This window comes from Dendrobium catenatum, unplaced genomic scaffold (genome assembly GCF_001605985.2).
Source record: "Dendrobium catenatum unplaced genomic scaffold, ASM160598v2 fragScaff_scaffold_167, whole genome shotgun sequence".
NCBI classification, from domain to species: Eukaryota; Viridiplantae; Streptophyta; class Magnoliopsida; order Asparagales; family Orchidaceae; genus Dendrobium; species Dendrobium catenatum.
The window spans coordinates 155,301-166,474 of record NW_021318629.1 but is presented as its reverse complement, the minus strand read 5'-3'; the positions used below and the strand labels follow the sequence as shown (position 1 = coordinate 166,474).

Sequence of the window (11,174 nt, the reverse complement as noted above, 5' to 3'; positions counted from 1 at the left end):
GTTGCAAATTCCCCTGTCAATTTGGATGGTGGTGATCATGGTTTGCCTGGTAATGTGGTTGGTTGTTCTCCAACTGTTAATCTCTTGCCGGGTGTTGATGGTGCTGTGAACTCTCCTGTTCTTTTAGAACCCGCACCTGCTCGGTTGCCTGCCGTTGATGGCGGGTCGGTTAACGTCAATGTTGTGGAGGATTCAGGTGGGCTGGTGGCTGGCGGCATTGCTTCAGATGCTGCTACGTTTGGTCTCTCCCCTAATGCTCTTCCTTTTATTCCTCCTGTTTTAGCGTCTACTAGTAAGGTCATTTTGCCCAATAACTCCACGGATAATATTAATGATTCGGAAGGTCTGGTTGCTATTAATCCTTCTGCCCCTTTGGTTACTGATCGGGTTGTAGCTGTGGCTCCTTTGTCTGGTGTTAGAGCTGAATGTAATTCGGTTATCAATAGTTTAATTGAGGTCCCTGTTAATTTGGTGGATTCGCCTTCTTTGGCCAATTAGTTGGGTGATTCTTCTGGTTTGGACATTAGGAACCATCTTAATTGGTTGAATGGATCGTCGGATTATGAATCTGAATCCGAATTTTCAAAAGGTGGCTTGGAATCTCCGGAATTTTGTGGGGGATCAGACCCTGGTAACGATTTCACTTTGGTTCGTGCTACACCTAGTATAATTGTGGCATCTCGGGGGAGATTTCGTGGGAGAGGCCGACGTAGACGCTAATGTTTCATTTTCTGTTGTCTTCTCCATGTTCTTTTCTCGGGATTCATGTGTTTTTTTTTTCTTTTTTTCTGTTCGATTGGCTGGTGCGAAGAGATAAGGGCAATGATGTGGTTGGGGCTCGCGTCCCTATTGTTTAGCTGGTGGCAACCTTTGGTGTGGCTACTCGGGTCGGTTATTTGGACGTTCCCCACCTTGTTGGATGGTCCGTGCGAGGCTTCAGGGACGCTAGAAGCCCTGGCCGCTTACTGAGCCCGCTACTTGGCTATAATTTTCCGTTTTATTTTTGTTTTTTTTTTCCTACCAAAGCTGTAACAGTTATGATTTTCATTAATATATTTCTTTAAAAAAAATAAAAAGTTGTTCGGTTCGAGAGGATATTGAGTTTTTTATTTGAACATTTTGTAGAGCAAAAATCATGAGTTTTGTCCAATTGAAACAAATTTATTAGTCTAATTTAATGCTTGAGGGCATCAATTTGTTAATGACTTTGGGTGATTTTAGTAAATGGTCTTTTGATATTGTATTAAGATGGCATTAAAAAATGGTGATGACAAGTGTTACAAGTTAGACATTAATGAACATTGTGATCTAAACATTAATAAATGTTTAGCATTTGATGTCAATGGACGCCAAGAAAGAGTCAACAATTGGCGTGTGAAAGGCTACAACAAGCATTAAGTGTAATAGATCAGTTGCCAATGGACATTAATCGATGAAATAGGATCATGATTGCCATCAAGAATAGTGTTAATCAATCAGAGAACATCAGTCAAAAAATGAAAGTTGATGGATGGTGTTGAGAGTAGATATCAATATATTGACATTGGTCAACAAATGTCAGTGGAAAAGAAATACTGGTTAGCACTGAGAGTATGTAGTTATTTGATGGATGACGATCACAAAACATGGATTGGTGATGAAAGGTAACGTGGCATCATGTGTAAGGGAAATATTTGCAGAAATCAGTGAATTTATAAATGTTGGGAGATGTTAGTTGAAGAATGTATGATGGGTCTACAAACATCAATATGGTCATTTGGTGGCTTCAAAAGGTAACTAAAGCTTAATAGTCCTCTATAATTTTAAATTCTCCATATTTAAAATGTCATAAAAAATAAGGAGAATTTAGGCTAATTTATAGATTTTTTCAATAGTATTTTGATCCTTATTTAGATTTATGCTAGAATATTTCTCATTATTATCAATAGCAGGTACTCTAAATATGAAATCCACTAGCTTCAAACATTAGAAATCACAAGAACTTAGGATTAAAATAAATGGTGCAATAATGTACTGTGTTGCTTAATGAAAACTTAATATTTTCTTCTTAGATATTTTAGTCCTCAGTTCTATCAAGTGGGATTCTGTTGATCTTTAGGCGCTTATGAAATGAAGCTTATAATTTGTTTATATGCAACTAGGCTTCATGTGACCCATAAAATAATAGATTTTGTTTGATTATTTATTATGCTTAATTACTAATTGACAAATAAGTAGTTGATTAGATTCTGTTTTGGATGATTGTTGTGGTTTATAAAATTAGTTATAAAATTGATGTGAGAAAACAACTAAATATGTCTCATTTTGGGCGGATTTCTTAACGTTTTTTTTTTTTTTTTAATTATAAATTTTTTTATACTATAAGCTGTTTTATAAAGCGGTAATAAAGCTGTCTCAAACAAAGCATAAAAAAAATGCTTTGTTTGAGACATCTTTCTTACTATTTTACTTTTCAGATCGTAGCCAGAATTTTCATTTGACCACTACTTTTTCCTTGCTTCCAAAATATTTTGGTACTACGAAGATGCTTTCTACCACAACTTTGAAAAGTTAATTTATTTACAATAGCTATAAGAAAGCTATTCCAAACAAAATCTTGATTACTCTTATCGCGAAATCAGATTTCCAACACAGAAATATTTAAAAATAATGAGAACACAGCAAGAATGTAACAGCCAAATAAAATTATAGTTACAACAACAACAACATCAAGCCTTTATCCCACTACGTGGGGTCGGCTACATGAATCCTTTTTCTCCATTGTGTTCTATTAAAAGTCAAATTCTCATTTAAACCTAATAAAGAAAGGTCATTTCTAATATTTTCTAACCAAGTCTTTTTAGGTCTACCCCTACCTTTCTTCACATAAGTCAAATCTAATACCTCTACTCTCCTAACCGGGTCATCGAAAGGCCGTCGTTTTATGTGACCAAACCATCTAAGGCGACTCTCTCTAATTTTATCTTCTACTGGAGCTACTCTAAAATTATAGTTACCATTTGAAAAATAAAATAACGAGAAAGCAATCCCAAGCTCACCCATAACTCAGAATTAAATATTTTTTAAAAGTTTAATTATATTCGAATATAAATTCAGGACTGTCTTCAAATGCTTAGGTTTGTTTGAAATTTGGGCTGGGCAAAAGCCCATTACCGGCCTAATTTAAAGCCACATTCTTCATGAACTTTCATATGGATTTCTAAGAATTCTATAGATTTCCCTAATTCTTGAGAGAAATATGAGGTGGCAATTGGATTTATCAGTTTGGGTACAGAGAACATGCTTTAAAAAATCATTTATGCAACTGAAAAACTCTTATTTCAGAAGAAAATATTCCTCAAGCTCTATTAGAAAAATTCAAGTATAGGTTGATCAGCTTGTTAATTATTTCGGGGGTGATTAATTATGATATGAAAACCGTTGCAAGTGTGATCATGATTAGGTTTAGCAAATAGGCCGCAATCGAAGATGGTACCCTCAACAATTGTGCAGTAGCAATTAGATTCTATGAGGGTGCACAATATATACATAAATTTAGACTGCATCTTTACAATCATCTTCATAGAGAAAGATTACTACATGAGGAATCTGGGTGGCAGAACCGTCCAGATTCTATGAGGGTGCACAATATATACATAAATTTATTTTTTGCTATGTATTTGTTATGAATCCTCACAGAATCCCGACGGTTCTCCCATTCGAATGTAACAATTTCTCCTTTATAAAAGCTGCAGGTGTACGAAAACGACTCTAAATTACATAAAAAAACATTATATCAATAAGAAAAATAAAAGCAACAAGGAAATAATCAAACAAACCAAACTAAAATTTAGCAAAACAGAAACTAAAATAGAATTTTAAAAGCCAGACGATCCACATTTGAAGTTTAGCGCACGCTAATAATAAATCAGTAAATATATCTGAAGCAAAACTCTCCTGACGCAAATTTAGACTGTCCCGTGTAATTTATATATAGCAGAGTAGGTTCAAACTCATTACACTACTCTCAAAACCCAAACTTTTTGCTTACCCACCAATCAGCAAACCCCATTGGTCTTATGCGCAATAACAAACTTCCTCCAAGCTTCAGCAACCTTCCTCTGCGTCTCTACCTCCGCCTTCTTCACCAAAATCACGCTGTCACTATCTCCGGCTTTAACCGCCTTAACCGCCTTCTCCGCAGCCCCATTATCGCCGGCTGCGACCACGAGGAACTTGGACGGCAGAGCGTCGAGCTCTTGCAGAACCTTCTGGATATCGAAGACGAGGCGCTCGGCAAGCGTGCGGCTGAAATCTTCGCGGATGACGACGCGGAGAACCGTCACGTGCTGGGCATCGGGCGGCATCGTGTAGGCCGGCACGATCCAACCGAACCGGCGGAGGTAGTCGGAGACCTCGAACTCGTCGTGTCGGCTCCGGTCTTTGAGGGAGAAGGCAACGAGCGGGACACCCCGGTCCTTGGAGACGATGGTGAACCGGCCGGTACTTTCTAGGCCGGTTTTCAGAACGGTGGCGTTTTCCTGGCAGTTCTCCATTATGTTCCTGTACCCCTGCATTATGCACAAAATTCACGACAATAATTAGTTATATAGCTGTGATTGATCGCTGGAAGAGTTGATTGGCCGGAATATACCTCGAATCCCAGGCGAATTAGTTGATAGTATTGTGCAATGACCTGGCTTGATCCTGTAAGAATGTAGAGAATTAGTTATAAGATTATAAACGATTGAATGTAATCTTTTCACTTAGTGCAGTTCGATCGGTTTCAGGATTGATTAGTTAGGTTTGTTAATGTAATTAGAAGTGAAAAGATAGGACTAACTCCCATGGCAAATAAGATTAGAGAGAAGCATCTTAGATGGTTTGGTTACATAAAATATCAGGCCTTCCAATGACCCATTTAGGAGAGTATACTTATTAGCCTGTGTTAAAAAAATAGTAGAACTCAAAATATTTGATTAAAATTATTATAAATGATATGTTTTATTAGATTTAAATAAAAACTTGATTCCTAATATGAAATAATGGAGAAAATGGATTCATGTAACTGACTCCACATAGTGGAATAAAGATTTAATGATGCTGTCGTTCGTGTCAGGGGTCGATCCCCGAGCCCCCCTAAAAAAAATAAAAAATATATTTTAATATATGATTCTTTAAGTAATTTGTCCCCCCTTCATCCATATTTTAATTTTTATTACAAGAGTTTTTAAACAATTAATATTGAAACTGATCGAACCCTAACTAATTCTCTACATTCTTGCAGGATCAAGCCCTCTTGGACTCCTAACAGTTACAAGTTCCCCCCCTAAAAATTAAGGCTGGTTCCGCCCCTGACTAATATTATAAAAAATTATAAGTGGAATTGAAAAAGAAAATAGTGAAAAAAAAGTCAATTAATTATATAAGATTTTACGCCGGATTTATGACATGTTTAACTGACATAATAATTAAGATTAAGATTGTTAATAACAGTTTCTCTTAATTATGCAAATATTACTCATTCATAGTTACCTTTGGAGAAATTGAGAGTGAACGTGGGCTGATCAGCGCCCAGATAGTTGATGTGGAAGATAAGTTCTTCTGGAAGGTCTTCCTTGCTCCTCCAAATAACCCAGCCGATGCCAGCGTAGACGAGTCCATATTTATGCCCGCTCACGTTAATACTCTTAACAAGAGGAAGCCTGAAGTCCCACTCCAGCTCCGGGTACAGGAACGGCGCTATAAACCCCCCACTGGCCGCGTCCACATGTATTGGTGTATCCCATCTGCAAAAATCATAAAAGGAAAATTAAAATACGCTCAAAGGGCTTCGCGGCGTCGATCATGGTTGACAGCTCTTCTCTTTGGCGGCTATCCTCTTGAAGATAGTGAGGCAGCAGATCTCGCCGTTGGAGTGGAGGATAGTCGTCTTCTTCGTCATCGACCGCTCATCTCCTTCGGCGACGATCTTCGTCGACCGCCCATTTTTTCGGCTTTGATCGTCGTCGACAGCCCACCTTCTGCAATCCATCGTTCTTCGCAAGCTCCGAGCTCTAATACTAATTGATGTGAGGAGATCTTCGTTGGATCGTTGGAAGAAGAGGATGCTTGAAGGAAGATAATCCCAATCCAAAGAACAAAGATAACACCAAGCTTAAAGCTTCAAAGAGAGTAATATATCATTGATAAATGATAATCCTTTCCTCCTACAATACCTTCATACTTATAAGCTAATAGAACATTCTAGAAGCTACTTGTAACAAATTTGGATAAACTGATCCTAAGAAATACTATAACTAAAATGCTTCAGCATCAGATGCTTACTTTGATCTTAGTCAATCTCAAACTATTATATTTGATAGTTTAATAAGCTAGCTTACCCAGTCTCCTTGTTCTTCTTTATGAGGAGATCGTTCAGGAGCTTAACATCTTCAAACTCTCCGTTGAGAGTAGAGCCCAAAATGGCAGCAACACATATTGTATTCTCGTCCACTAATTCAACGGCCTTCTCAGGATCCATCACATAGTATCCATCTCTCAGCTTCACTTCCTTCAGTTCAACCTCAAAATATCTGGCAAATTTCTCCCAGCATACCTGACATGTAACTCAATTAATCAGGTAGATATATATGAATGGTTAAGGTTGATGAGTTTGGCTGACATGATTAGTACCTGAACATTGGCACCTGTGACGATATTTGGCTTGTCACATGGCTTCCCTTGAGCTCTCATCTTGTTTTGCCACCGCCTCTTGAAGGCGAGTCCGGCGAGCATTATGGCTTCCGATGAGCCGACAGTCCCGACGCCGATCGCAGCCTCGGAGTCAGCGAGGGGGGCGTTGAAGAGGTGAGCGATGATGTTGACACATCGATTCTATATGGATGAAGATGAACGAAATTAGTGGTGGTTTTGTTCTATGGTAACATTTGGTGTACTCCATAAACCCTAAATTTGGTACAGCGATACTAATAATTATAAGTAAGAAAAAAAAATTAAAAAATTATAAGTAATACAAAATTAATAAAGATTGTGCTTTATTTTTCTTTTGAAATTGACGACAATAAATTGAAGGGAGAATATCAGTCGAAAGAAAAGGTAACGTTCACATCATATGTATATATGAATTAAAAAATAAAAATAGTAAAGCAACCATTGGAAAAAATCAAAAATAGGCGTTGATGCTCTTCCAGAAGGCTAAGGGCATCTCCAACCGAACGGCAAACACTTGTTTGCCGTTCTTGCTTTGCTCCAACCGATCTTCATTTTTGACGCCATTTCATCGCAGATGAACAGTGCGACACCAATATTGGCGTCGCACTGTTCATCCGCGGCATTTTTTTCTCTCTACCGAACAGCTTGGGAAGAAAGGCGCGAACGAAAACGACCATTTTAGCGGCAAAATGGCGTTGGATTGGAGATGAAATACGGCATTTTTTGATTTTCCTGCATTTTGGAGTGAAAAATGACATTTTCGGTTGGAGATGCCCTAAGGAAAAGTCATGGCAGATGCCATTAATTCATTTTTTTATTTTCTAAAATAAATTTTTAACAAAAATTTTTCAAATTAATTTTTCTAAAAAAATTTACCTTAAAAGCCATTAAAAAAGCCGCCCCAAAGTTTCAATTTTGTATAGTTTAGTGAGAGGTTTAAATCAAATCTTTATTTGAGATCTTTTTTTATTATTTTTAAAGTAACATTTTAGCTAAAAGTTTTCAAATTCAAAAAAAAAAATTAAATTAAAAAGCTAAAGCATTAAAAAATTATGCCAAAAGAAGTCTAAGAGTCTATTAGTCATTATTTTTATTTTTAAATCTTTATTTGAGATCTTTTTTTATTATTTTTAAAGTAACATTTTAGCTAAAAGTTTTCAAATTCAAAAAAAAAAAATAAATTAAAAAGCTAAAGCATTAAAAAATTATGCCAAAAGAAGTCTAAGAGTCTATTAGTCATTATTTTTATTTTTACATAATATATTTTTATTTATATTTAAAATATAATTTTTAAAAACATTCAAGTATTCTAAGATATTTTTAGCATTTTTACTTCTTAAAAATAACTATCTCCGCTGGCTAACTTCATCATCACTCTCGTCTTACCATCATCATTGCTACCCCACCAATAATTGAGGCTACCAAAACAAAAATTAATTAATTGGATATTCAATATAAATAAAAATCTATATTTTTTAAGATATGAAAATCAGAAAATTTAATTATTTTATGTTTAAGCATTAAATAAAATTAAAAAATTTATTGTTATGCTGGGTCCCTGGAACCGTTATTCTACTAACTATAAAACCAAAATTTTCTACGCTTAGCTGCATTGGAGCTAATAAATAGGAAGTCAGCTTTGTGGATCAGCTCAGCCAATTTTGTGGCCAACAGCATCTGAGCGTCATAGACCACTGTTTCTCAATTAATTTATATAAAATTGTATCATATCACATCAAAATTTTACAAATAAAAAATTTTAATGTCAAATTAATACATAAAAAACTAAAATATAACATTATTCACTGAATGTGACTTTTTAATTTTTATATTTTTATTGGCATTTAACTTTCAGGTGATAAAATGTTTTTTTTCTCTAAATTTCAATGTTCCATAATTTTCAATGAACTCTCCCTCTCTCTCTATAACTTATTGGTCAACATTCATATTCAAAACCAAGCGGCTAAGGTGTGAGAATCAAAGTTTCTAAATCAATATCTATTAATTGATGATTAAAATTGCTAACTAAAAGGTCAAGATGAACGGCTTAAATTAGACTTGATATACATTAAATTAATTGTATTTTTAAATAATATTTTTTTTAATTTTGAGAGTGATTACTTGATATTTTAATGATGAAATATTTTTTATCTATTTGATGAAGAACTAAATTTAATGTCATTATATATCTTAATAACTATATTTTTGCTTGAACTTCAAATTAAATTTGGAGCTGTTTAAAAGAAAAACTCCAAATCTTTATCAGTCTAAGTAAAACGCCTCTTCTATAATTAAAAAAAAAGGGTAAAAACGGTAGAAAACGTAAATTTATAATAACGGTTACACATCTAACTGTTGCAGGGATTCTCTCGCATTAAAACGTATAAATATTTGGATCCACTGTAGCCATTATCATTATATCTTTTTTTTCAATTTTATATTATATATATATATATATATATATATATATATATATATATATAATTAGGCATTTTATAATCCTATTTTGCCCGGTCTAAAAAAAGTGGTGACAGTCTGACTCTGCCCCTGCCAATAGTCTGTAAGCAAAAGAGTCATATCTGCAGGAGCGAAGTCAATAATTTTCTCTTAATGAAAGCATTTAAGATAATTTTGTTATTTTGATGGGTAAAAAATTAAATCGAGATTAATTATATACATATATATATGTATACAGAATGCGAACGATTGGTTCCAAAACTAAAATCAAAACCATCGATATCGGATATAGCAATTTATTAGAAAATTAATCAAGAAGATCGTATTATAATTAATCACCTGGAGCTCAGTGGTGACTGGATACTCATCCATGTCGACATAGTTCTTGTTAATAGAGGCCATGATGAGCTTGTCGCACTCCGGCTCCATCCACGTCGTCACGAACGACGCCAAGTTCAATCTAGGGTTCCCATCAAGCATCAACTCATCATTAATGATCTGGTAAGCCGCCTCCTTCGGTATCGATTCATCCAGCATCCGAAATCTAAATCCATAGTGATGGTAATTAATTAGGGAATAACACAGATCTGCTGCGAGAAATCAAAATCAACATCGCAAGTATTAGCTAGGTCTAATTAATTAGCTCAGTGTTTACCTGGGAAGAGAGGTGCGGACGTAGCGGGAGGCGAAGGTGGAGTGGACTGAGGAGTCCGACGACTCCGATTGGGCGCGAGAGAGAACCATGGCGAAGGAGGAAGACAGGGAAGCGAAGGGTGTTGGAGGAGGAGGTTGGGGTGGGGGAGGAGAAGGTTTTAAAGGGGAAAGTTAGTGGAGCGTTTGTGGGGTATTTGCCTAATTATGGGAGGGCAAACCCGTTGAAAATTGGAACGGAAGGCTTAAGAAAACTGTAGCAGGTCTGATGTGGGTAGGGAGGACATTATTGTTATTTGTTGCTTACGTTCTGGCTGTGATGGGGTGTGGGCCCGGCCTGAAACTCGTTGATGAGAAAATTACAATAATGCCTCGCTGCGGCAGATGTCCTTAATTTTAATAAATATGTTGAGGGTTAAAATTTATTTATTTTTATTGTGCATTTATATAAAAATATTTTATTTAAGTTTATCAAATAACTTATTCAATTTTATTCCAAAAATTTGGCGATCAAACTTGTAGTAAAATGATGTTAATTTTATAATTGACTTTATTTTATAATAACTAATGCATCTAAAAAAATTTACATGTTTTACGCGAATCTTGAGGAATGATTTTAATTAAAAAATTTTGGAATTAAATTTTGGATTATTTGATAGCTTTGATTTCAGCAAATTTATAGGTAAAACAAAAAAATCTCGATGAGATGAACCTAACGACCCCCCAAGTCATCAAATTTGAGCATAATAAGCACGATCAAAGGCTTGAAATGTAATTGAAAGACCCACACATTATTTATAGGAAAAATAAAACATCTCGAATTTTGACATGTTTATAGTCGAATCAAGGGGCTCGACATTACAAATCCAACGAGCACAATATCGCTTAATTCTGATATCATTAAGGCATTTAAATGTTGATCGAATACTTTATGATCAAGGGAATCAATATAGATAGAGTGATTTTGATTCTAGTTAAAATTATCAAAATATCCATCACAAAAGCCTATAAATCGAGTTTTATTTTCCACATGAAGAAAAGGGGATGAAGGGTGAAGAGAACTAGAGAGCTCGCTTGCATTCAACATCTTTCGTTGCCAACAGCCACCACCAGTTATCAATGCAAGTGACCCCCACCAGTAATCATTGCCATCATCTTCAGACTTTTGTCAAGATTTAACTTATTGTTGGGTATTAACTCCAAACTCTCTTTATTATGTAATAACTATCTATCAGTGAACATAAGACTTATGTAATATCTATAAGAGAAATCAAGCCATGCTGTTAGAAGTTAATTATTCATATGTGTACACTGACTTTTTATAATCCTTACATAAAAAAATCAATTATTTTCTCTCAATTATGAAAAAGGAA

The 11,174-nt window shown here is 35.3% G+C and overlaps 1 protein-coding gene across 1 annotated transcript; it reads right to left on the bottom strand.

The window, feature by feature from the left end:
• Positions 1-3,825: 3,825 nt before the first annotated feature.
• On the bottom strand, positions 3,826-10,027 carry LOC110111573 (glutamate decarboxylase-like). Its single transcript, XM_020843495.2, has 7 exons — positions 9,806-10,027; positions 9,490-9,694; positions 6,655-6,855; positions 6,363-6,577; positions 5,515-5,768; positions 4,634-4,686; positions 3,826-4,550 (listed from the first exon to the last, which is right to left on the bottom strand). Exons 1-7 carry the CDS (start codon positions 9,892-9,894, stop codon positions 4,038-4,040), a joined length of 1,530 nt encoding a protein of 509 aa, XP_020699154.1. The 5' UTR covers positions 9,895-10,027; the 3' UTR covers positions 3,826-4,037.
• Between the last annotated feature and the right edge of the window lie 1,147 nt (positions 10,028-11,174).